Source organism: Canis lupus, chromosome 15, assembly GCF_011100685.1.
Source record: "Canis lupus familiaris isolate Mischka breed German Shepherd chromosome 15, alternate assembly UU_Cfam_GSD_1.0, whole genome shotgun sequence".
Classification (NCBI taxonomy): Eukaryota; Metazoa; Chordata; class Mammalia; order Carnivora; family Canidae; genus Canis; species Canis lupus.
This window is the reverse complement of record NC_049236.1, coordinates 48,148,808-48,176,530: the sequence shown is the minus strand read 5'-3', so window position 1 is coordinate 48,176,530 and position 27,723 is coordinate 48,148,808. Positions and strand designations below refer to the sequence as shown.

The 27,723-nt window shown below is 40.0% G+C and overlaps 1 protein-coding gene across 7 annotated transcripts in view; it reads left to right on the top strand.

Moving 5' to 3' along the window:
- IQCM (IQ motif containing M) overlaps nucleotides 1-27,723 on the top strand; it is a 436,649-nt gene that overhangs the window by 74,558 nt on the left and 334,368 nt on the right. Inside the window, exons 2-4 of one of the 7 annotated variants that reach the window (XM_038558980.1) lie at nucleotides 14,202-14,319; nucleotides 14,677-14,750; nucleotides 15,739-15,974. The exons of 5 other annotated variants lie outside the window; for them this stretch is intronic. In XM_038558980.1, the coding sequence (XP_038414908.1) occupies nucleotides 15,899-15,974 (76 nt within the window). In that variant the 5' untranslated portion in view covers nucleotides 14,202-14,319; nucleotides 14,677-14,750; nucleotides 15,739-15,898. The remainder of the gene's footprint in view (nucleotides 1-14,201; nucleotides 14,320-14,676; nucleotides 14,751-15,738; nucleotides 15,975-27,723) is intronic. One more of the 7 variants, XM_038558981.1, reaches the window with a different exon arrangement.

Here is a 27,723-nt window from a genome sequence, read left to right as displayed (position 1 = left end):
AAGCTCTACTGCTTTGGAATCAATAGGAAGGATACCTAATTCAGATATAGTAATAGGGGGAGAGTTGGCCTCTCAGTGGTGCAGTGGTTGAGCTCTGCTTTTGCCTCAAGCCATGATCCTGGGGTCCTGGGATTGAGTTCAGGAGCCTGCTTCTCCCTCTGCCTTTGTCTGTGGGTTTTTAATGAATAAATGAATAAAATCTTAAAAAAATATAGTAATTAGGGATGGATTCTTCAGAGATTTAAAGACTCTGTACATCTTGAAGGATGAGTAAGTTTACTCAAGAAAGAAAGGTTCTATCTAGTTAGATGGTCTAATCTCTTAGGATAATGGATATCTGAGAAAGTGATTGTGGTGTATCTGCGGGAGCTAAAATGATTTTATGTAACTGAAATGAGCATTGAAGAGTAATTAGAGATGAGACTAGATACCAGAGAACTTTGAATTTTAACCCCAAAACAATAAGACTCATCCAGATGTTTTAATGAAAAGTTGCAGTGATCTCATTGGCATTTTAGAACATTTCTGGTAGCAGAGATGAGGTGTGATGATTTTTTGGAGGCTCAGAGTCTACCAATGAGGGGACTAATTTATATGAGAAAGGATGACTTGAATTAAGGTAGCACCCCCTGGGGACAGAACTGAGGGCAGCATGGAAACAGATGTGTCATATTAAAGGGTTGGAGATGCATCTTATGTAATGGTAAAACTGCCACCAGCAACCAGTTGGAATTTAGACCATGTACCTACTAAGCTTTGTTGTTCTAGGTGGTGAAGTTGGGAAATAGCGTTTATTGAAGTATGTTAGTGGTTTTGGATGTCTTTGGGGAGTTATATAAAAAAGAGACAAACTAACAAAAGTATTGGCTGGTTTGCAAGCAGAAATGAAAGGGTGTAGAGCAATACCAGGTATCTGGGTGCTTGGTTTTGAGAAAATGCCTAAAATTTATCATTGCAGCAAGAATCAGATTAAGAGTATGTTCTTCCTAACCCAGCCCATTATCTTAGATCACCCCCAGGCACTTACCATTAAATTGAAAGACTAAGGGAAGGGGTAAAGAAGAGAAGATACAAAGAGATTGTAAAACTATGCTTAAAAAAAAAAAAAGAACTCGGGATGTGGTTATTGTCATGAAGAATTAATTAGAAGAAAATAGATTAAAAAATCTACCAAACATTTTAGAGAATTTTTATTGCTGAAGAAACCATGAACCTTGATTTAACTGAATGTTCAAAAGTAAAATATGTGGCCTTATTTGGAGGTGACCCACAAAAGTTGTACAGTCCCCGAGGAGGATAATAGCAAGATGTGGCCAACAAGCCAGGAAAACACTTACCAGAGTGGATCCAGGGGCCCCCCAAAATGGATAAGGGAGTGTACTCCCAGAACAGAATCACTGTATACTCAAAGAACTGCCCCATCTCCAGGGTAGGGGGCTTCTCAGTGACTCCCCAGCAGATTTTATAACTTCTTTGGCATGGTGATTGCTGTGTGTCTTCTCTTTTTTGCTTTCACTAATGGAGTTTTTACTGAAGCTATCCTATACCTGCCCCTATTCCTGGATGTTGTATGTTTCTGAGGAAAGGTGGAAATATTTTTTTTTATGTTTGGTACACATTATTACCAGACCACAGTGAGCCACACCTGGACCTGGTGGAAAAGACTGCAAACAGCCAGAGATCCTGGACTCTTAGCTGGATGTAGTACTTTGCTTCAACTTTAGGTTATCTTTTTTGGGGAGAGGAAGAGTGTGATTTGTCAGGGAATAAGAATGGATAGATATTTGATGTCCAAAAGGGCAGTCTGTGACAGGGATTGGCTAGATGTTTATCAAACTTATTACTTTATCCTTTCTTCTTGGGCACTTGGCTAACATATATTTCTCATGTCCCTTACAATTAGGCAGAGCTATGTGACTGGAATCCAGCTCAGTGGATTATAGCTGGAAGTGATGCCCATCCAAAAAATGTCTTTTGTTCTCCTCCTAACATGGTTCCCTACATTTTCAAGTATAAGGACTCTCTTTCAGGGATCCCTGGGTGGCGCAGTGGTTTGGCGCCTGCCTTTGGCCCAGGGCGCGATCCTGGAGACCCGGGATCGAATCCCACGTCAGGCTCCCGGTGCATGGAGCCTGCTTCTCCCTCTGCCTGTGTCTCTGCCTCTCTCTCTCTCTCTGTGACTATCATAAATAAATAAAAATTTAAAAAAAAAAAAAAAAAAAAAAAAAAAGGACTCTCTTTCATTACTCTTAAAACAACTGCAATTTCACTGATGGGAAAATGGTAAAAGAGTTTTTAATAGACGTTGATTAAATAATTTCTGTTGAGATATTCAGTAAATATACAAACTCAGTATGGGAAATGCAAAAGTGAGAAAAATGCTGATGACTTGCTCCTTCATGGAACTTGTAGTCTACCTGCAGAAACAGATATCAATTAAATAATCACTTACATGCAGTTGAGAGTATATGACAAATGAATGGGACCTGGACTGGGGGTCAGCAAAGTCTTTCTAGAGGAAATGACAATTGAGCTAAGCTATGAAAGATGAGGAGGAATTACTTGGTCAAGAAGTTAACTCCTCCTTGGAGTTCTAGGATTGGGATAACCATTTGTAATGGCCCAAAGGAAGGACTCACAGAAGTGATTTCAAAGAAGTACAAAAAGAACAAATGTGGCTGCAGTTCTGAGAAGGAGCAGGAGAGGGGTAAACTATAGCTATCTGAAAAACAGAACCTTGTAGTCAGTGCTGTGCTAGCAAATGTTTACTCACTAGCTATGGTGGGGAAGAGGGAGGAGGCCTGGTTTATAGGTTTTGCCTGTTTCCATGGTGTAAATACTGTGATGTAACCAATTCAAGCTATCAATGTTACGTCACTGATTACAGAAGTTGGGAAGAGGTGCTCATGGTCTGTTCTGAGAGTTGTGGCAAACACCTTTCATATCTCACTTGAAATCCTCTCAGACTCACTTCTTATTCCAGCTACCACTGTAGAGGCTGCTTCCTTCTCCAGGCTTTCCTGATGCCTTCCTAGCTTGGGACACTAATAGAAATGGGCTCAGCACTGACACATGAGCAATCAGAAAGGGAGGATAAGACTAACAGATAAATGTTTCTTCCTTTCTTTCCCTGGGCAGAAGGGTCTCAGTGACACTCTATAAAGCTTCTCTGATACTGATATCCGATCAGTATCCTGTAGTGATGACCAACTCAAAAAGGATTCTTAGATGAACTTTTTGTTTCTTGCTTTCTTTCTTCCTTAAAATACTCTCTTGTAAATATTTTGATGGTGAGTTGTCAATACTTGCTGAAAGACTGGGTGTGGAGTGTGAGAGAAAGGGAGAGTTGAGGAAGGATGATTCTCTGGCTTTAGACCTGATGAACTGGAAGGTAGAAATTGCCATTTTCTGTGACAGGGAGGAGAGAAACATGCAGTTTTCAATGGGCAGAGGCCTACAGTTGAGATTTGAAAACATTATGTTTAATATGCCAATTATATATACAAATGAAAATGTCAAATAGGTAGTGTGTAATGTAAGTGTGGGCTCAAAGGAAAGAAAGGTTGGGGTCACTCAGGTATAGATCAATATTGTCTAATAGGAATATAATATGAACCACAAATGTGATTGAGAATTTTCTAGTGGCCACTTTAGAAGATAAAAAGAAACAGATAAGAGGCACCTGGCTGACTCAGTCAAAAGAGCATGTAACTCTTGATCTTGGGGCTGTGAGTTCAAGCCCCACATTGGGTATGGAGATTACTTAAATAAAAAATTAGTGAACTTGGGCAGCCTGGGTGGCTCAGCGGTTTAGCGCTGCCTTCTGCCCAGGGACCCAGGATCAAGTCCCACATCGGGCTCCCTGCATGGAGCCTGCTTCTGTCTCTGCCTCTCTCTCTCTCTCTCTCTGTGTGTGTGTCTCATGAATAAATAAATAAAAATCTTTAAAAAAATACTGAGATTTAAAAAAATTAGTGAACTTAAAAAAAGAAATGGGAAAATTAATTTTAATAATAGATTTACTTAACCTAATATATAAAAAATAGCCAATATAAAAATTGTTAGTATTTTACATTTTTTTCATACTAAGTCCCTAAAATCCAGTGTATATTTTAGAAATTATACTAGCCACATTTCAAGTGCACAGTCCACAGTTGGCTAGTGGCTACTGTATTGAACAGTATAGATATCAATTTTATTTACAATTATAAGCTTAGATAAGATCATCTAAAAATAATGTAGATGAGATGAGAAAAAAATCCAAGGACTAAGTCCTGGAGGTTTCCAACATTTAGAGGGGAAGAAGAGGAGTACCCAGCAAAATAAGTGGAAATCAGCTACGGGGAAATCAGGAGTGCGTGAAATATGTTACTCATATTTTTTTGTTTAAATTTTTAAAGATTTATTTATTTAAGAGAGAGAGAGAGATAGAGTATGCCCTTGAGAGCATGTGAGCAGGGAGGGTGGAGGGGCAGAGGTAGAGGGAGAATCTCAACCAGACTTCCAGCTGAGCATGGAGCCCCATGAAACCATGATCCTGAGATCATGACCTGAGACCAAACCAAGAATCAGATGCTTAACCAACTGAGCCTCCCAGGTGCCCCATTTTACTCATATTTCAATCAAAAGGGTTGTTAGAACAAGAATAAAGAGAGAACATAGCTAGAATATCAGTTTATCTGATGAAAGATCTGGGGTTTTTAGGGTACAGTAAAGGGTTTGGGGAGCTGATTCAAGGAAGGAAAAAAATGAGAGTCTGTGGAGATTAAGGTCAACAGCAGAGAGAGTGAGAAGACTAGTTCTCAGGGTTTTTTATAGAAGGTGGGTCATTCATTCTAATGGTAGTCTCCTTTTGGGGGTTGTTTTCTTTAGTGATTTGTAATCAAGAGGCCCTGGATGTTGGAGGTAAGGGGTGTGAGAAAGGAGTGAAGATTTTCTCAAAAGCACAAGGAAGGACAACAGTTCTTCTGAAAATCCTATTATAGGCTTTGTTGAAGTCAGAGACATTTTAGTGGGAGCCTTTGCATGTGTCCCACCAGACAGCTGTGAAGTGCTGATCTTCGAGTTTATATTTGAATTAAAATTGGAATTCATTTCTCAAAGTTCTTATCTCAAAAAGCATATATTAAGTCTGTAACTTGGACCTATTTTTTCAACATATTCCCAGTATTCACTCCAGTGTGAATGGAAGCATGATCTGCGATATCAGGGGTATTAATTCCAGAACTTGATTAAAGTTTCTGAGATTAGAAAGAGAAGTGAGTCCTGTGTGTATGATATATGTACCTTTAGCTCATGCTGTGCTGACAAATCAGCTACATTATCTGCTATAAGCTAAACATCTATATGAGAATAGGCCAAACATTCCTCGAATTTGATCCAAGGATATCAACTTCAAAAATACACTCTAACAATTATAATATCAAATATCTTTAGTAAATATTCTTTGTGCTTACATATAATACATGTCCGTATTTTTCTTAATAGAGCAAAATCAGAGAAAATACGAAATGATTTCCTCTTTGAATATATGGACATCTACAGTACTGCTTAACCAGTTTCTATTGTCAGGCTAGACAATTTATGGATCTTGATAATTAGAAATCAAACATAAAAATCTGTTTTTGTAATACATATTAAGTATTAGATTATAGTTACTACATAGTATATAGTATTCATGTATTATGTATTCCCTTGGGAACAAAAAATACTTCAGTTTAATTTTGAGTCATTTAAATTTGGAAATAGATTTTAATTAAACTCAATGAGATATCCTGATATTCATGTCAAGCAAATATACTTAGGGTCAATATTGCATTATTCCTTAACCAGTTTAGAAAGGAATAGACGTGTGTGTTTGTGTTTCCATGTGTATATGTATTCTTTCGTCTCCAAACACAAATCTTCCTTTAAATATAAAACGAAGGCATAATGAGTTTTAATAATGCTTTGAAATGACTATGTGGCTACAAAGCACTGGAGAAATCTATCAGGAAAAATGACTTCGGGCTATGTTTATTTATTTATTTTTGCCCAGTGATGAAAACTCACCAGTTTTTAATCAACAATATATATAAAATCTTTCATCTCCTATTTTAATAATTTTAAGTATATATTTGATATTAACAAACATATTAAAATTGTTGTTTACTCATTCCCACAAAATTATTTGGAAGACCAAGTTCCATAACAATTTATATGAGACATGGAAACTAAGATTTTTTTTAATGTGGTGGAAAACTATATTGAATTTGATTTTACAAAATAATTTGAGCTTTAAAGCTTTGGAATTTGAAGCATACTAATCTTCTTCCATGTATAAAAACAGACTCTACTTGAGGAATTTCTAAATGAGGGAATAAATTTGGGATAATCACAGAATTTTGCAGCTGCTTCTCTTAATTTCTTTCTGGTTTAGATTGCTATTTCTTCCCATTTCTTGTCAGTAATTTTCTTTTGCCCACCTATGCTCCTGAAAAAAGAACTTAAACAGAATTAAGATTAGCAAGCTATTTTTCTGAATGACAATTGTCTTGAAAACAGTTCTTTCTTCCTTGCACTTTTTCTTTTTTCATACCGACCTGGTAAGTTCTGAAATAGGAAGATGCAGGGTGGGGACCCTAAAAGAGGAGACTCATTTCTTCTGTAGTAACATGGTTTACCACATTGAAGTAATCATAAAGTTCATTAACTTTTAATAAAGTAATAGTATCTTAAATATAAAAATTATTAAACAGTATAAAGGATTTAGATATAATTAAAAGGCATTGTTTTTACCATCTGTGTTCTGTTATTTTGGACTTCTGGCCTCCAAAACTGTGACAGGATAAATTTCCATTGTTTTAAGCCACCAAGCTTTCGGTAATTTGTTACAATGGTCATGTGAAACTAACATAATGTCCTTCCAAAAGTAAGTTTCAATTCCAGACATCCTTAAAAAATTTTTTTTCTTGGGGTACTTGGGTGGTTCAGTTGATTAAGCATTTTACACAGGTCAGGTCATGATCCCTACACTGAGCCCTGCTGAGCAGGAAGCCTGCCTCTCTCTCCCTCTGCCCTTCTCCCACTCATGCTCTCTCTCTCTCTCTGTCTCTCATAAATAAATAAATAAATTAATTAATTAATTAATTAATTTTTCTTTGTTATAGTGAGTGCAGAAATGTGATCAATAGGCCAATTGTTTCAACTTTCATTTCCTCATATGTTTATTCAGAAGTTTTTTTTAAGATTCTCTTTAAAAATCAGGTAATCAGATAACGAGTACCAATGGTCCCTACCCTTACGAAGCTTTCAATTTAGCACTAATTACTTTCCCTTTCTCTTTCTCTTAAAAAATATAGATATTGCAGAGTTTTCTTGCGAGGAGGGTGGAGGTGAGAGGCCAGGGTTAAGAGTAATACTGCCTTTTCTCTACTGAATTTAGAACCGATTGAGTTGAGAAATAAGACACAGGAATTGGACAAATGGAGATTAAAATGTTCATTTTGTTACAGAGAAAGCTGATGAGAGAAGATGGCTCTGGATAAATAGCTCTGTGGCTTGTTAATCCTCTTCCAGAATTAGACTCACCATCCTAGCCATAGGCAGACCTTGCCAGCAGCAATCCTTCCTCTCCTGCTTTCTGCACAAAGCTGCACCTGCCCTCTAACTAAACCTTAAAGTGTAGAGGAGATTGTATTTGCTCTTCCATGCCAGCAGACTGGAGAACTCTGAAAGGGCAAAACCCAGCTTGGCTCTTCTAGTCAGAGTGAGGAAGGGGGCAGGGTGAGGCAGGCTTTGTCCTCTCCCAAACCCAAGCCATGAACCTTTCTGTCTAGCCATATCCTTGTCGCTCTGGTATTTCTGAACCAAGGGAAAAAATAAATATATGTGTGCTCCCCCTGGTGATATAGATCCATATCATCAGAGGCCACCATGTTACTAAACACTTGCCGGATTTGCCTGTAGTCTGAGGCTTACATAGCTTTTGGAGAGTTTGGAAATGAAACAGCCAGAAGCTGTGTATTAGGATAATTAAATCTTGTACTGAGTGGCATGTAATTTTCTCCTAGCACAGTTGGACACTTTGGGACATTTAAAAAAAAATAAGTCATGAAACACTTCCCCTCAGTGATTTATATGTAGCCAAGGGACCAATTATTATTTCTGTCCTACTGTGTGGAAGTTGGTCAGCTCCAACCACTAACATGTTTCAGGCACAGATCTGATCACTTGCTAATTAATAAATCAAGTAAAGCTAATTTTGAACATTTGAGGCTGAACTTTTTAAGTTAAGATCTTGGTTGTCTTTCTGAGGCAACACCTTTCTGAGATTGATAAATGTTTGTATAAAAGAAACAAGCAGAGGCTTACTTAATTGACTTTTTACTAATTTTGAAATGGAGGTTTTTTTTTCCAACGACTTCCACATAAACTAAAGAATGCTGTTAAGACAGTAACCCACTTTAAGTAAGACAGAATTTTGTCATTTTGAGACTACATTATTAACATGCTCCCCTAACTTGTCTCCCTGCCTCTGTTCTAAACCTGTCTCAATCTTTAAACAAACTTATGGTAGAGAGATTTTTGTAAACACAGATCCTATATTCTCTTTTTTCTAAAGTCCTTCAATGTTTCCCAGAGCCTACAAGATAACAGGTAAAATTATATATTTTATGCATCCCAATCATTAATTTTTTTTTTAAGTACGATCCACACCCAGTGTGCGGCTTGAACTCATGACCCTGAGATAAGACCTGAGTTGAGATCAAGAGTCAGATGCTTAACTGACTGAGCTACCCTGGTGTCTCCCCACATATAAATATTTTCTAAATGTTTGATCAATCACAATAGAAGAAAGAGTGAATTATCTTTATATTCTTATTATGGAATCTATGAAATTTTTGTTGTATGAAGATGTAATCAAAGGGTACAGAGCCAAAAAGAGGCAAAAGTATTACAGAGGTATCTCTGGTAGTTAATTAACAAAAATACTGTTATTTGTCTGGAGTTTGTAATGTTGTGATTACTTGTCAGTTTTTAAGAATTTGTTATTTATGGTGACAACCTTCTCTAATTCTAAATATTCACATTCACACCTCATTTTGTATTTATGCTTTTACAGATACTTTCTTTTGTATGTCCCTACAAGTTTTATGAGTTTCAGTCCCCAAAGTATCCTTTATCTCCACTAACTTTCAGTGAACCAAAGTTAAGTAGGAAAATCAGAAGCTACTGTCATAAACTAGAAATAGTGAAACGGTGACTTGGTTAGGATGATGGCAAGTGTTTAGGTTTTAGGTATGGTTTGAAGGTAAAACCTTCAACAGGATTTGCTAATGAGTTGGTTACTGGATGTTATTGGAGAGAGAGAGAAGAGTCAAAGATGACCAGTGCATCAGCAAATGCTGTTGAAGGTTCTACTTCAAACCAATCTGAAACCTAAAGGTTTTTGCCCCCAAGTTACTGAGAATAGAATCACCATTTACCAAGATGGGGCAGTCTATGGGAGGAACAGATTTGACTCTTATGACCAAAAATTCAGCTTTAGTCATATAAAGTCTGAGATGTCTGATAGACTTCTAGGTGGAGGTATTGAACAGAAAGTTGGTATCTGAGTTTTGGAGTTCATGGAAGAGGAATAGGCTCAGATACCACTTTGGGATACCTCAGCTTATAGACAGTATTTAATGCCTGAAGGCTACATGATATGGCCATAGGAGTGAGTTAAGAAGCCCAAAAACTAAGCCCTGGAGTATTTAGAGGTTAGATAAATGAGAAACTAGCAAAGTTGTCTGAGAAAGGAGCAGCTAGTGGAGGAATTAAAAACAGAAGCAAACAAATCCCCAAAAGGAGACCTGGCTTGCTGAAAATTGAGTGAAGAGAGTGTTTCAAGAAGGGAGTAATTGATAACTGTGTCAAATTGTGCTTATAGATCAAGTAAAATGAGGACTGAAAATTGACTGGGGATTAGCAATGTGAAGGTCAGTGATGGCCTCAATACCCACTGTTTACTTTAGTAGAGTGGTCAATTCAAGAGAGAAATTAGAAAAGTATGAGAACTATTTCAAGGAATTATATTATAAAGGAAACACAGAAGCTGAGTGCTTGTGGCGGGGAGGTGAGTTTGGGAGACAGTAGTGTTTTTATTTACTTGTTTTTTTTAGATGAGAGATGACATTTCTGATGAGAACATTCAAGAGGAGAGGGAAAAATTATAATAAAGGAAGGAGAAGGGAATCGCTGAGGCAATGTCCTTGGGAAGGTGAGAATGGAGAACTATTGGATAAGTAGAGAAGTTGGCCTTACATTGGAAAGTGGTTATTTTCACCTGCAATAAGCAAAGGGCACGGAGTGTATGGGTATAGATGTTGCCAGGAGGGTAGCTTTGGTGTTGTCTTTGATTGCTTTTGATTTTTTTTTAATGATTTTGTTTATTTATGAAAGACACAGAGAGAGAGAGAGGCAGAGACACAGGCAGAGGGAGAAGCAGGTTCCACGCAGAAAGCCTGATGTGGGACTCAATCCTGGGATTCAGGGATCATGCCCTGAGCTGAAGGCAGATGCTCAACCACTGAGCCACCCAGGTGTCCCAGATTGCTTTTGTTTTCTCAGTGAAATTAAAAGCAAAGTTATCAGCTGAAAGTAAGGTCAAGGGAAGTTTTGAAAGTTTGAGGTGAGAGTAGAAAATGTGAAATAGAGAAGGGAGAGTGAATGGAATAAGGAGTTGTACTGGGATTACTGGATACATTAGCCTCCTTGGGTTCTTGTTCGTGAATGTGAAATGGGGCCAATCATGTTTTCAATTTCTCCTCTCACATCAGTCATGCTAGATGCAAATATCATGGATTAGGTGGAGACTTTGATTCAGGTAGGGTTTTGTGTTTACTCAGATGAAGATGACAAAGTATGCGAGACGAAATCTCGGAGAGTCTGTGAGAAAGAATGAACATAGGGATAGACTTTGGAATTTCAGCTGGTTAAGGTATGAAGGGAGCAAGGAAGCATCAGTGAATGCTGTTGGGTCCTGGTAGGATCCAAAAATTGTTGTCAATAGAGAATAACCTGAAAAAAAAATAAATTGGTGATTGAAGAGTCAGATGCTTCAAATGGAGGTCATCAAGCAGTCATGATTGGTAATGAGGGGGACCAGGATGTGAATGGGGACACGGTGGAAGGCTCCTTGAAGGTAGACAGTGGTTTCTTTCAACTTTCTATGACCCATACCGCCTGACAGATACTTAATAAACATTTCTGAAGAATTCAGAGAAAAAATTGACTATAAGCTTGGAGATGAAAGTAAGTCATTCTCCGTCAAATTTTAATTAGCAACTGTGCTTGTCCTTATACATTTGTGGGGTGCACAGGAGAAAGACCCCTGCAGACTAGCTCAAATAAAGGCAATTTATTTCAAGTTTCAGACCTCGCTATACAGCTGGGCCTCCTGAGAACTGAGAGTCCAGCACAAAGTGAGGTGCACACTCTGTTGAGTTCTGCTTGGTCTCTCTTCCTGCTTCTCCTGGTGGAACTGCTCTCCTCTGCTTTTCTTCACAGATAAGTCTCTTCTCCTTCTCATCATACACACAGACCAACATGGTTGCCTCATGGCCTAAGTCCATGTGAACTTTTCCTTTGCACTACATATCTAACTCATTTTCTTAAAGCTGGTATTTCTGGGTGAGAGATATGATAGGCCTAGGTTGGGTTAGGTGATCCCAAAGCCACAGTCAGGACAGAAGTGATGGTGGTAAGATACCATTATAGCCATTTAGGCTGAACCTCTTAGTAAAAACGGTATACGAGAGAGAGGTCTGGGCGACACGGGCTTCATGGGATGGACAACCCCAAACAAGTCATCTTTGTGTGAGGAAGGGGATTGGGTAGAAAAAAGCAGACTTGTCTGTATTAAGCAAAAAAATTCTTGCAGTTGTAAGAATATTTTTTAAGCTACTGGAATTTTTTTTTTTAAATTTTTATTTATTTATGATAGTCACACAGAGAGAGAGAGAGGCAGAGACACAGGCAGAGGGAGAAGCAGGCTCCATGCACCAGGAGCCCGACATGGGATTCGATCCCAGGTCTCCAGGATCGTGCCCTGGGGCAAAGGCAGGCACCAAACCGCTGCGCCACCCAGGGATCCCAAGCTACTGGAATTTTATCTTTGGTTTTCGCAGAAGTTCAGTAGAAGCTAATCCTATTATTTACTTAATATTGGCTATTTTGCTAGTTCCCATGAGTACTAGCAAGCCTTGGCCAGTGAATATCTTTATAAACTTCTTTCCCTTTCTTCTGATAAGGCCATTTATTTATGCCTTGACCTAGTCAGTTAACTTGTACCAGAATATACCAGGATAAGTTATTTTTCAGGCCTACCAGTTTTAAAATAAAACAGAAGTCTTTCTTCATAACTTTCCTACTGCAGAGGGGTTGAGTAAGCAGGCTGTGTAAGGAGGACTGGGCAGTAGCTTCACAACACATCAACAGTGTTCCAAGATGAGTGGATATAGTTTTTAATTATCATTTTAGAGGGGTGTCAGGTCCTCCTCCAGACTATGTAGCCCCAGGAACATCTCCCAACAGACTGGTTTGCCCACTACTGCTCTGTATATTCCCTGCTAGAAAGGAAGCCTTTAGTGGGCAGAAGGGGCAGCCTTCTCCATCTTGTTTGCATTTATGTCCTCAGTGCCAGAACAGCAGAATGATGTTCACATTCAGAAGCTGAAAGGTAGTCTCTACATGTTTGTTGGAAAATGGAATGATGGGTGTGAGTGAGTGTGTGTGTAAATTGCCAACCAGTTTAGGCAAGCCTGAGGGTTTTTCAAACGATCCCATGTTACCATTGAGCGGATACTTCTGTCACGAGGTTCTGATCCCTGTGTTATACCTTCGGAAGCCCTAACGTGTATGTGCGTGTGTTTGTGAAGCGTGACAGTCGCTGTACAGAATAAAGAGATGGATCCTAATCACTGTCCGGTGTGAAACAGCTGTTGCCTGAGCTATTCAGTGCCCAAGGCAGTTATTCATTTCTCTGGTCTGCATGGATGCTTCCAAAATGATTCTGTCTCAGCATGTGTGTTCTGGCATTCCCTCTGAACACTGGGAAACCTGGAGCCAAGGATCTATTAGTGCCTGAAGTGTAGAATGTGTGACATTGATCATCTCCTCTTGGAGCTGGCACTGCTCTGAAACAGCCTGAGAACCAGGGGAACAAGTCTGCTGCCAAATCCATCTGGTTTTGATCCCATTGCACTTAATGAATCAAAACATTATTTTAGAGACACTTTATTATTTTTTTAACTATTCCAGAAGTCCAGTGAGTACTCTGACCATACTTAGGATGGATCTAAGAAGTGTTCCATGCAGTCACTGTAGAGACGTTCATGAAGACATATAATGTGTTATCATCACATATTTAATAGGTGCTCCTAAGTATTTCAATATGGGTAAGTCAATGGCAGTTTCTACTTAAGTTCTTGGTTTCCAGCTACACCAACCCACTAAGCATTGCCTTTAAGTAGCATTTTAAAAACAGACCGAGATATGCGGTTGTAGCACTGTAAATAAATGACCTTTGCCTTTTTATTTCTCAGTGAAAGTTTGGAAATCTCTATCTCTACAAGCTGATTTTTGGTTTTAAGAAACGGAAAATGTTTCTACCATTCTTCTATTGGAAACCAATTAATGGAGGATAGGACAGAGGAGCTAAAAAATAGCACGTATTGAACAACTACTACTTATTAGACACTGTACTAAGCTATGTATTATCCAAAGTCTTGCAAGATAGGCATGCCATTAGTTGCATTCCTAGATAAGAAAACAGGCTCGGAGAGACATGCCCAAGCTGCTGTCATGGATAGAAATGTCAGAACTAAGATTCTGACTCTAAAGTTGGCACTCTTGCCACTTTTACACTTGTGCTACATCCTTTTTCTCAGCAGCGTGAGGGGCAATTTAGGCTATTCAGAGGAACAAGTGTCTCCCAAGTGCTCTGGGAGTGTGGGAGCAGTGCTAACTCTCCTCCTAATTTATTGTATACCTCGAGTAAGTCACTTTTCTCTGTATCTCAGTTTGTCTCATAAAACGGATCTAATCTTTGCTGCTTTGGAGGGCTATTCTATTTTCATGCAGAGCTATGATCTTTCAAAAGATGGGTGACATTTAAAGTGCCCAAACTCATCTTAGATGATAATGAAAACGATGCCATTGTCATTTATGTCCTGTAGCAATCAAAGGCTTTCCTGGTTCTTCCAAAGATGTTCCTAAGGGGCAGCATCGTTTTTAATAGGACTCACAGAGGCATCCTGTAGATGAAGACAAAGAATGCCAGGCAGTGACCACGAGGTAACTCAGCACTGATTATATGGATCCGTAATGAAATATTCCAGTACTGCTGCTGCATTCACCTTCCTGTCTGACCAAAGCCGCAGAGACCTGATGCATTTGAGAAATTTCACCAGGAAAAGAAATGACAATGGGGAGGGGGGCGGTATTGTGCAATGTATTGGAGAGCTCAAGAAATCCCAGGAAATGAATCAATTTTTGCTAGTAAAAATGAAAAAAAAAAAACAGCTATTTTAAAGGTTAAGATATTAGCTTTGGGATGAGCTTTGGCAGTTTCTTTTTTTCTTTTGTGAAAATGGTGACTGTTTCTACATCTACTCAGAAAATCCTTTTTGACAATACCACATTCATTAATAGAAAGCACAGATGGATTCCTTGAGTGGGAGGACCAGCAAGAATATGGGGAAGGATTGACTGTCTCTGTAAAAGAGGTAAGGGCGTGATTACTTTGCTGGGCCAACAATAATGAATGGCCCCAAATGGCTATAAAGGTGTTCTTAATGTCCCTAGACAGTTTCATAGGTAAAATTGTTATGTAAGTAGTTAGAAGTTAGCAATGACACTGTAATGTTTATAATTCTAGGACCCAGCACTAGAACTATCAGGCATATATATCTTTGCCTGGTTTTTAAATGAAGTCTGATTTTACTTTATTTTTAAAGATTTTATTTATTTATTCATGAGAGACACACAGAGAGAGGAGAGACACAGGCAGAGGGAGAGGCAGGCTCCATGCAGGGAGTCTGATGCGGGACTCAATCCCAGGTCTCCAGGATCAGGCCCTGGGCTGAAGGCAGTGCTAAACTGCTGAGCCACCCGGGCTGCCCTGAAGTCTGATTTTAATTTGTACATAGTGCCTTTGTCTGGTTTAAGAAACAGAAAATCACGATAGCTGAAATCCCAGTTTGCTCAAATCTGCCTTTTGCAGTTGATTTTATTTACTTATGGACATAATTACGTTTAGAAAAAGGTTTATGTTATCAGCAGTAAAATCAAATGAGTGTATACTTTTTCTAATTTATTTCCTACAGAAATTTTATTTTTATTTTGTTAACATTTTTCTTTTTATTTGTTTACTTTAGAGAGGGTGGGGAAGGACAGAAGGAGAGGGAGAGAGAGAATCTTAAGCAAGCCCCACACCCAGTTTGGATCGTGACATGGGGCTGGATCTCATGACACTGAGATCATGACCCGAGCTGCAGTCAAGAGTTGGAGCTTAACCAACTGAGCCACCCAGGCCACCCCTATTCCCTACAGAAATTTTAATTGTCCGGGTCTATAGATTTGGTCTCTTTTCTCTTGACAAAGGAATGTTTTTCAAGTCTTGATTTTCACTGTTAACTAGAAGTTGCACTCTTTTTGTGGTCGGATTTCAAATTTTATTCTCTTAAACCTAGAGTGAATTTCACATCTTCCTAGATTTGTCCCTGTGTTTGCAGCCCTGATATAAACATCCTGTCCATGAGGAAATCTTTGCACTGCTTAAAGGAGCAACTTCTGTGGTTGGAGAAGGTGGGACAAGAAGGCCTCACAGCTGTGGTTCTGTACTCCGAAAGTAGTCCAGAGTGATGGTCTGCACATGGCTGATAATGGGAGTCTAACCTGTGTGTGCCTGGGAAAGAATCTGAGAATCAGAAAGAAAATAAAAAATCAAGGTCTGGTTCTTTCTCTTTTTAAATTTATTTTTATTTTTATTTTTTTAATTTAATTTTTTAAAGATTTTATTTATTTATTCATGAGAGATACAGAGAGAGAGAGAGAGAGAGAGAGAAAGGCAGAGACGGGCAGAGGGAGAAGCAGGCTCCATGCAGGGAGCCTGACGTGGGACTCGATCCCGGGACTCCAGGATCAGGCCCTGGGCTGAAGGTGGCGCTAAACCGCTGAGCCACCTGGGCTGCCCAATCTCTCTCTCTCTTTTTTTAAAAAATATTTTATTTAATTCAATTTTCCAACATATAGTATAACACCCAGTGCCCATCCCAAGTGCCCTCCTTAGTGCCAGTCACCCAGTTACCCCATCCCTTCACCCTCCTCCTTTTCTGCAACCCTTTGTTTGTTTCCTGGAGTTAGGAGTCTGGTTCTCTTGCTGCATGGTCCTGGCCATATTATTTCACACATTGCATCCTTAGTTTCCATTCTGTTAAATGGTGGTGATAAAAATGAGCACTGACTAGATTGCTGTGAGAATCAAATAAGATTTCTGTGTGAGAGGGGAGGAGCAAGATGGCGGAGGAGTAGGGTCTCCAAATCACCTGTCTCCACCAAACTACCTAGAAAACCTTCAAATTATCCTGAAAATCTATGAATTCGGCCTGAGATTCAAAGAGAGACCAGCTGGAATGCTACAGTGAGAAGAGTTCGCGCATCTATCAAGGTAGGAAGACGGGGAAAAAGAAATAAAGGAACAAAGGCCTCCAAGGGGGAGGGGCCCCGCGAGGAGCCGGGCTGAGGCCGGGGCGAGTGTCCCCAGGACAGGAGAGCCCCGTCCCGGAGACGCAGGAGCTGCACCGACCTTCCCGGGGGAAAGGGGCTCGCGGGGAGTTGGAGCAGGACCCAGGAGGGCGGGGATACCCTCGGGCTCCCGGGGACAGTAACAGCAACTGCGCGCCCAGGAGAGTGCGCCGAGCTCCCTAAGGGCTGCAGCGCGCACGGCGGGACCCGGCGGGACCCGGAGCAGCTGAAGGGGCTCGGGCGGCGGCTCCGCGGAGGGGGCTGCGGGGCCCCGGGAGCAGCTCGGAGGGGCTCGGGCAGAAGAAGAGGCTCCGTGCGGAGGGGGCTGCGCGGTTCCAGGAGCAGCTCGGAGGGGCTCGGGCGGCAGCTCCGCGGAGGGGGTTGCGCGGCCCGGGAGCGCGAATCCAACAGCGCAGGCCCCGGAGCACAGGGCGCCGGGACACAGCCCAGGATCCGGCCTCCCCCGGGACAGGCAGAGGCCGGGAGGGCCCAGAACAGCAAGGACGCTCCTGCCCCAGCTGAGCAGATCAGCGGCCCCGCCCCGGAGCCTCCAGGCCCTGCAGACGGAGTTCCTGCCGGAGCTGAATCCAGGTTTCCAGAGCTGCCCCGCCACTGGGGCTGTTCCTCCTGCGGCCTCACGGGGTAAACAACCCCCACTGAGCCCTGCACCAGGCAGGGGCACAGCAGCTCCCCCAACTGCTAACACCTGAAAATCAGCACAACAGGCCCCTCCCCCAGAACACCAGCTAGACGGACAACTTCCAGGAGAAGCCAAGGGACTTAAAGAACACAGAATCAGAAGATACTCCCCGGTGGTTCTTTTTTTTGTTTGTTTGTTTTTGTTTTTGTTTTTGTTTTTGTTTTTGTTTTGTTTTGCTTTTTGATTTGTTTCCTTCCCCCACCCCCTTTTTTTCTCCTTTCTTTTTCTTTCTCTTTTTCTTCTTTTTTTTTTTTTTTTTTTTTTTTTTTTCGTTTTTTTTTTTCTTTTTCTTCCCTTTTTTTTTCTCTTTCTCTTTTCTTTCCTTCTTTCTCTCCTCTCTTTTTCTCTTTTTCCCAATACAACTTGCTTTTGGCCACTCTGCACTGAGCAAAATGACTAGAAGGAAAACCTCACCTCAAAAGAAAGAATCAGAAACAGTCCTCTCTCCCACAGAGTTACAAAATCTGGATTACAATTCAATGTCAGAAAGCCAATTCAGAAGCACTATTATACAGCTACTGGTGGCTCTAGAAAAAAGTATAAAGGACTCAAGAGACTTCATGACTGCAGAATTTAGAGCTAATCAGGCAGAAATTAAAAACCAATTGAATGAGATGCAATCCAAACTAGAAGTCCTAACGACGAGGGTTAACGAGGTGGAAGAACGAGTGAGTGACCTAGAAGACAAGTTGACAGCAAAGAGGGAAACTGAGGAAAAAAGAGACAAACAATTAAAAGACCATGAAGATAGATTAAGGGAAATAAACGACAGCCTGAGGAAGAAAAACCTACGTTTAATTGGGGTTCCCGAGGGCGCCGAAAGGGACAGAGGGCCAGAATATGTATTTGAACAAATTCTAGCTGAAAACTTTCCTAATCTGGGAAGGGAAACAGGCATTCAGATCCAGGAAATAGAGAGATCCCCCCCTAAAATCAATAAAAACCGTTCAACACCTCGACATTTAATTGTGAAGCTTGCAAATTCCAAAGATAAGGAGAAGATCCTTAAAGCAGCAAGAGACAAGAAATCCCTGACTTTTATGGGGAGGAGTATTAGGGTAACAGCAGACCTCTCCACAGAGACCTGGCAGGCCAGAAAGGGCTGGCAGGATATATTCAGGGTCCTAAATGAAAAGAACATGCAACCAAGAATACTTTATCCAGCAAGGCTCTCATTCAAAATGGAAGGAGAGATAAAGAGCTTCCAAGACAGGCAGCAACTAAAAGAATATGTGACCTCCAAACCAGCTCTGCAAGAAATTTTAAGGGGGCCTCTTAAAATTCCCCTTTAAGAAGAAGTTCAGTGGAACAGTCCACAAAAACAAAGACTGAATAGATATCATGATGACACTAAACTCATATCTCTCAATAGTAACTCTGAATGTGAACGGGCTTAATGACCCCATCAAAAGGCGCAGGGTTTCAGACTGGATAAAAAAGCAGGACCCATCTATTTGCTGTCTACAAGAGACTCATTTTAGACAGAAGGACACCTACAGCCTGAAAATAAAAGGTTGGAGAACCATTTACCATTCGAATGGTCCTCAAAAGAAAGCAGGGGTAGCCATCCTTATATCAGATAAACTAAAATTTACCCCAAAGACTGTAGTGAGAGATGAAGAGGGACACTATATCATACTTAAAGGATCTATTCAACAAGAGGACTTAACAATCCTCAATATATATGCTCCAAATGTGGGAGCTGCCAAATATATAAATCAATTATTAACCAAAGTGAAGAAATACTTAGATAATAATACACTTATACTTGGTGACTTCAATCTAGCTCTTTCTATACTCGATAGGTCTTCTAAGCAAAACATCTCCAAAGAAACGAGAGCTTTAAATGATACACTGGACCAGATGGATTTCACAGATATCTACAGAACTTTACATCCAAACTCAACTGAATACACATTCTTCTCAAGCGCACATGGAACTTTCTCCAGAATAGACCACATATTGGGTCACAAATCGGGTCTGAACCGATACCAAAAGATTGGGATTGTCCCCTGCATATTCTCGGACCATAATGCCTTGAAATTAGAACTAAATCACAACAAGAAGTTTGGAAGGACCTCAAACACATGGAGGTTAAGGACCATCCTGCTAAAAGATAAAAGGGTCAACCAGGAAATTAAGGAAGAATTAAAAAGATTCATGGAAACTAATGAGAATGAAGATACAACCGTTCAAAATCTTTGGGATGCAGCAAAAGCAGTCCTAAGGGGGAAATACATCGCAATACAAGCATCCATTCAAAAACTGGAAAGAACTCAAATACAAAAGCTAACCTTACACATAAAGGAGCTAGAGAAAAAACAGCAAATAGATCCTACACCCAAGAGAAGAAGGGAGCTAATAAAGATTCGAGCAGAACTCAACGAAATCGAGACCAGAAGAACTGTGGAACAGATCAACAGAACCAGGAGTTGGTTCTTTGAAAGAATTAATAAGATAGATAAACCATTAGCCAGCCTTATTAAAAAGAAGAGAGAGAAGACTCAAATTAATAAAATCATGAATGAGAAAGGAGAGATCACTACCAACACCAAGGAAATACAAACGATTTTAAAAACATATTATGAACAGCTATACGCCAATAAATTAGGCAATCTAGAAGAAATGGACGCATTCCTGGAAAGCCACAAACTACCAAAACTGGAACAGGAAGAAATAGAAAACCTGAACAGGCCAATAACCAGGGAGGAAATTGAAGCAGTCATCAAAAACCTCCCAAGACACAAGAGTCCAGGGCCAGATGGCTTCCCAGGAGAATTTTATCAAACGTTTAAAGAAGAAATCATACCTATTCTCCTAAAGCTGTTTGGAAAGATAGAAAGAGATGGAGTACTTCCAAATTCGTTCTATGAAGCCAGCATCACCTTAATTCCAAAGCCAGACAAAGACCCCGCCAAAAAGGAGAATTACAGACCAATATCCCTGATGAACATGGATGCAAAAATTCTCAACAAGATACTGGCCAATAGGATCCAACAGTACATTAAGAAAATTATTCACCATGACCAAGTAGGATTTATCCCTGGGACACAAGGCTGGTTCAACACCCGTAAAACAATCAATGTGATTCATCATATCAGCAAGAGAAAAACCAAGAACCATATGATCCTCTCATTGGATGCAGAGAAAGCATTTGACAAAATACAGCATCCATTCCTGATCAAAACTCTTCAGAGTGTAGGGATAGAGGGAACATTCCTCGACATCTTAAAAGCCATCTATGAAAAGCCCACAGCAAATATCATTCTCAATGGGGAAGCACTGGGAGCCTTTCCCCTAAGATCAGGAACAAGACAGGGATGTCCACTCTCACCACTGCTATTCAACATAGTACTGGAAGTCCTAGCCTCAGCAATCAGACAACAAAAAGACATTAAAGGCATTCAAATTGGCAAAGAAGAAGTCAAACTCTCCCTCTTCGCCGATGACATGATACTCTACATAGAAAACCCAAAAGTCTCCACCCCAAGATTGCTAGAACTCATACAGCAATTCGGTAGCGTGGCAGGATACAAAATCAATGCCCAGAAGTCAGTGGCATTTCTATACACTAACAATGAGACTGAAGAAAGAGAAATTAAGGAGTCAATCCCATTTACAATTGCACCCAAAAGCATAAGATACCTAGGAATAAACCTAACCAAAGATGTAAAGGATCTATACCCTCAAAACTATAGAACACTTCTGAAAGAAATTGAGGAAGACACAAAGAGATGGAAAAATATTCCATGCTCATGGATTGGCAGAATTAATATTGTGAAAATGTCAATGTTACCCAGGGCAATATACACGTTTAATGCAATCCCTATCAAAATACCATGGACTTTCTTCAGAGAGTTAGAACAAATTATTTTAAGATTTGTGTGGAATCAGAAAAGACCCCGAATAGCCAGGGGAATTTTAAAAAAGAAAACCATATCTGGGGGCATCACAATGCCAGATTTCAGGTTGTACTACAAAGCTGTGGTCATCAAGACAGTGTGGTACTGGCACAAAAACAGACGCATAGATCAGTGGAACAGAATAGAGAATCCAGAAGTGGACCCTGAACTTTATGGGCAACTAATATTCGATAAAGGAGGAAAGACTATCCATTGGAAGAAAGACAGTCTCTTCAATAAATGGTGCTGGGAAAATTGGACATCCACATGCAGAAGAATGAAACTAGACCACTCTCTTTCACCATACACAAAGATAAACTCAAAATGGATGAAAGATCTAAATGTGAGACAAGATTCCATCAAAATCCTAGAGAAGAACACAGGCAACACCCTTTTTGAACTCGGCCATAGTAACTTCTTGCAAGATACATCCACGAAGGCAAAAGAAACAAAAGCAAAAATGAACTATTGGGACTTCATCAAGATAAGAAGCTTTTGCACAGCAAAGGATACAGTCAACAAAACTCAAAGACAACCTACAGAATGGGAGAAGATATTTGCAAATGACATATCAGATAAAGGGCTAGTTTCCAAGATCTATAAAGAACTTTTTAAACTCAACACCAAAGAAACAAACAATCCAATCATGAAATGGGCAAAAGACATGAACAGAAATCTCACAGAAGAAGACATAGACATGGCCAACATGCACATGAGAAAATGCTCTGCATCACTTGCCATCAGGGAAATACAAATCAAAACCACAATGAGATACCACCTCACACCAGTGAGAATGGGAAAAATTAACAAGGCAGGAAACAACAAATGTTGGAGAGGATGTGGAGAAAAGGGAACCCTCCTACACTGTTGGTGGGAATGTGAACTGGTGCAGCCACTGTGGAAAACTGTGTGGAGGTTCCTCAAACAGTTAAAAATATACCTGCCCTACGACCCAGCAATTGCACTGTTGGGGATTTACCCCAAAGATACAAATGCAATGAAACGCTGGGACACCTGCACCCCGATGTTTCTAGCAGCAATGGCCACGATAGCCAAACTGTGGAAGGAGCCTCGGTGTCCAACGAAAGATGAATGGATAAAGAAGATGTGGTTTATGTATACAATGGAATATTACTCAGCTATTAGAAATGACAAATACCCACCATTTGCTTCAACGTGGATGGAACTGGAGGGTATTATGCTGAGTGAAGTAAGTCAGTCAGAGAAGGACAAACATTATATGTTCTCATTCATTTGGGGAATATAAATAATAGTGAAAGGGAAAATAAGGGAAGGGAGAAGAAATGTGTGGGAAATATCAGAAAGGGAGACAGAACATAAAGACTGCTAACTCTGGGAAACGAACTAGGGGTGGTAGAAGGGGAGGAGGGCGGGGGGTGGGAGTGAATGGGTGACGGGCACTGGGTGTTATTCTGTATGTTAGTAAATTGAACACCAATAAAAAAAAAAAAAAAAAAAAAAAAAGATTTCTGTGTGAAAACATAAACTATAAAATACTAGGCATGTTATTAAAGGCTCATTGAAGGACTCATATAGGGAAAGAACATATACGCTGATGTAGAAGAGCCGATGGCTGACTTATCATTGCAGAGGAATTACAAAGCATTTTTGCAAAAAGAAAATTTTCTTGGAAATATGAATGGGTTGGCTGTGTTCCCTCTCTTCCTTTAATTCCCCTCAGTCAATGGATCATATTAAAACATTACACTTGGTAGGAAATCTAAAGCTTAGTATGATACATTTACCTGCTGCTTATTGGAAAACTAATGTTCTAGTTTTACGTAAATGTGTTCAAGCTATGTTGGTGCCAAGCTACATTGGTGCCCAAGTGTATCATCTAGTTGTAGAGTTTCGTGTATCATGTGGTTTTCAAGAGTTAATAAAACGTTAACTACTTAATAAACTGCTAGGGAGCAACTGTGACAAATGTTGTTGGCATCAAATGTACTGGGAAATAGGGTTTTTAGCAGAAATGTCTTAATTAGGATTGGGGCCAGGTTCCATCCTCTCTTTCACCTTGGTTTCTGCTTCTGCAACGAGTTGCAAAACTGGTCAGCTTTACAGCCTAGAGCCTCGTGATTGGCTGCAAATGAGTCAGAATCCTGTTCTGTCTGGTGGTTTAATACCATTGGCAAGGCTGTGTAGATAAACAACAAAAAGACTGCCAAATCCATTTGAGGACAAACAGCGTATCATGGTTTGGCGCGCATCCTTTGTCCTTTCACATAGACTTAGGCACAGGAAAAATATGACTCCTACTGCAAGGTGAGAAAGTATGTCAAGGTGTTTGAAATATTTTACCTAAAACAAGTAATGGTATAAAATGTGAGGGAAGCTAAGAGCTGGTGAGAAAACAAAGAAAGAAATAATCATTTACAAGTAACTGTTTACCTCACTTGAAAATGATCCTAATCAGGAATTTGCATTTCTTTAAAGCCTTTTTGTTAGTGATAATATCCCTATCCCTATTTCTCAAAAGGCAATTATCACATAAAATGGCTTATAATAGAAGTGTTATTGCTTTCCTGGCGTTCAGCATGTAAGATTTTTATTGGTATACTTGTCTCTTTTTTTTTTTTTTCTAAGCACCTGCAATTATATTTACATTGTGACAAAATATAGTAGAGGTGGCACTTAAATCTCTAAGTTCCTGTCTACAATCCTGAGCAATTTTATGGTCTTTTCAGCTATGCCTATTTTCTGTAACAATTTCAAGTGCAATTAAGGCACAGAAATATCATTTGTAAAGTTTCCACAAAGAGAATATATTTTGGGTATTGGTGCTAGATAACATTACAATAACTTGCTCTATAATTAGCGTAACAGCTCTAGGATAAGCTCAGGATCAGACCCTTAGTAGTGACGCTATAAGATCTTTGCTTTGAGGGCAGGAAAAATGTTGACCGACGAAAGAAGAAAGGAGGTGAGGTGCTGGCGTTTGTCATCAGTGCTGTTGAGTGGTTGCCAGGACGGGATGTTGATGGTAATGCAGTGAATTCCTAACAGATGACAATTTGTGAGAACCAGGAAGAAGGAAGGTCACAAACACCACATGAATTCTCTTCCTGGTTCTAGATTGGAATATAGGACTCTTTATTCTCCTAAGAATAGTCAACAAACTTACCTCAGGTTTCTACTAAGAAAAGGAAATGAAATGCATGAAGGGCCTAATTTGCATTCATCCAGCAATCATGCATTTACTGAGCATCTACACGGAGTCTCTGAAAGGTCTGAGATGTCCCCCTATTGACAAGCTAAAAAGGTAGCCTGAGCCTGCTGCAGTTCCATGGACACAGGCGGGAGATGGAATCAGGACCTGTCAGAGACAAGGACTTTGTTACTCATGGTGCAGCACGCAGGCTGAGCTTCATGCCCGTGGCACTGCCCAGTTGCCCCCCAAGTCCCATGGCGGCCACACGGAGGGCTCAGATGGATGTTGTCCATGTGGTGGGTTTGTGTTACAGCTGACAGATGTGACCTTGGGCGAACCTATGGCTTTTAGAGAAAGTGTGCTCTCGCCCTGGGAAGAGGCATTACCCCCTCAAGGTTGGCTTGCTGCAAACACAACCCTGAGAAATAGTCTGGGTAAACAGCAAAGAACTGTTAGAATCTGGCATTCTTGGCACCTACTACAATTATCAGGGGGGTTTAGGACCCATGGTGTCTTGCCTCTTCTAACCCTTAGGAACTTGAGACAATTATCTTACAAACAATATGTGTCTATTGTAACATGCATAAATTCTGTGCACGTATATTTGTAGTTTCAAAGCATTATATTCTCTCTTTTTAGCAAATAAGCAATTTGAGGCTCAATGTGTTTAAATAAGAAGCTAAAGTCACAAATAAATGGCACAGCAGGGGCTATAACACAGTGTTTTTTAATTCATAGCCTAATGTTACTACCATTAGACTACTTTGGATTACTGCGAAAGAATTTTCAGGCTATGTTGGCTCCATGTTTTAGTGAGGACTTTTCCATTATTTTATTTACTGCTGTGTACATTGCAGGAAATGACTACTCTTTTTGTTCATCTATTGCTGCATTTTGATTTTATCAGGCTAGAATGTTCCTCCATCTTTTTCTCCCGTTAGCCTAGATAAATCTATTTCTAAAGGCCTGTAGCTTCCCCAAAGTTCTAGGAAATAAGGTCAAAACAATGAAATTGACTGTTCATAGAATTGCAGAATTGCAGAGATAAAATGTACATCAGATGCAATTTAGTCTAACCACCCTACCTCCATTTTATGAGTAAGAAGGCAGAGGTCCAGAGAGCCCCAGTGAATTGCCACTCAAGGTCAAAGGTCTTATTAGTGGTAAACAGAAGAGCTGAACTCAAGTTTTTTTTGTATTTAAAATGCAGTGTTTTTGTCAATGCACCACACTGTATCCTGAGTGAAAAAGAATTCAAGGATATTGGTCGAAGCTTAGTGCCTTCTCATTATGCGTTTTGAAGTTCTGTTTGGTAACAGTAGTACTTCTGTTTTTCATGTACAGGGAAATCATCTCAGGTATTGAAATGACAACATAATTATAATTCCTTTAAATCATGGGTTACAAACTTAAATGCTCTTCTAAGATCAGCAGGTAACTGTGAAATAGCCTGTGTGATCAATGGGAGGAATGGAGTCTACGGCAAGCTAGAGAAAGCACACCCATCCAGACACACTCGGATTCAACATCTTGAACGTTGTATACCCCCTGTACCCCAGGGTATGTTTGCTTCTGGATTTGACCCTCCAGCTACCATTTTATAACACCTGACTTGAATAACATTGTTTTAAATGATTTGCTGTATCTTTAGATGTGATCTTGTCACAGGCTTTTAGAGCTGTATAAGGTATTGTCAGCTGCTGTGGCTCATCATTATGCTGAAAGAAACAAAAGAGGTTCAGTGACTTTATTGACTCAAATCAATAAAGCTTGTTTGTCACACCAACTGCGACTAGAACCAAATTTCTAAGACTCCTAGTCCAGTGTTCTTTCTATTTCATCTTGAAACATTTTTTAAAAAAGTTTTATTTACTTATTTGAGAATGAGAAAGAGAGAATGAGGAAGAGAGAGAGTAGGGGGAGGAGCAGAGCGTGGAGCCCAACACTGGGCTTCATCCCATCACCTTGAGGTCATGATCTGAGCTCGAAACAAGAGTTGAACGCTTAACGGACTGAGTCACCCAGGTTTCCTATCTTCAAATGCTTTTTTAAAAAGAGTATTCAGTTTTGTAATAAAAGTGATAAGAAAATCAGATTTAACATGGAGCAATACATTTTGCAGATAACCTCTCAGGAATCAATCAATAATTATTGGGTGTATCACCCCAGGCCCATGCTAAGTGACATGAAGCGTACTAAAACATACCAGATCTTTGTTTTTTCATTTCTGTCTTCTCTGTTGGGAAAGTCAAAACTACTGTTACAGAATAAGTGATTGTTAGGATCTTTGGCACTGACTTTAAGAAAACTTCAGAGAGGGAGATTCACTGGGGAATTGAAAGCTTTAACTCTCTGTATTCTAACAATTGTCTTTAGTAGCATATTTAAGAGAACCCCCCATCAGGGGCGCCTGGGTGGCTCAGAGGTTGAGCCACTGCCTTTGGCTTAAGGCGTGAGTCTGGAGATGTGGGATCGAGTCCCATGTCGGGTTCCCTGCATGGAGCCTGCTTCTCCCTCTGCCTGTGCCCTGCCTCTTTCTCTGTGTCTCTCATGAATAAATAAATAATATCTTTAAAAAAAATAAGAGAACCCCCATTGATAGCCAAAGGAATATTATGATATTTGCTAGGGGATGACAATACCAGAATTAAGTGTGTGCATGTGTATGTAGGAAAGAAATATTGAATTGGAATCTGTGCTATTCATTCTTCATGGTAAACCACAGTTTCTGACCATCGGTATCTTAAATATTTTGTTGGCCCCTGGCCTAAAATTTGTGGCAAGTGTTGACATAGATATAAAAAGTATACCAACTTAGGTGGAGCTGAAGTGGAGAGAGATATCTACCTTCTGATTGAGGTATTATGAGAAATACCAGTTTTGAAAAATAAACTCTCCCTGTATGTTTTCACCAATGTTTGAGTTCTGTTTTCGTACTGTGTGATGCTCTTGTCTGGCTTACCTTAACAGTTTTATTCTGCTAGGGATTCCTCTCCTGTGCCTTTTTTTTTTGCATCTTGGTTGGCATCCTTAGCAGATTTGTTGCTTGTGCCTTTTTCTTTCCCTCCGTTTCAGACGCTCAGTCTTACTGCTCTATCTGCAGAACTCTCCCTTCTTAGGTACTTTGAAATTAATCCTGATCTGGGGGCAGGGAACAAACTTTTTCTGTAAAAGTTGAG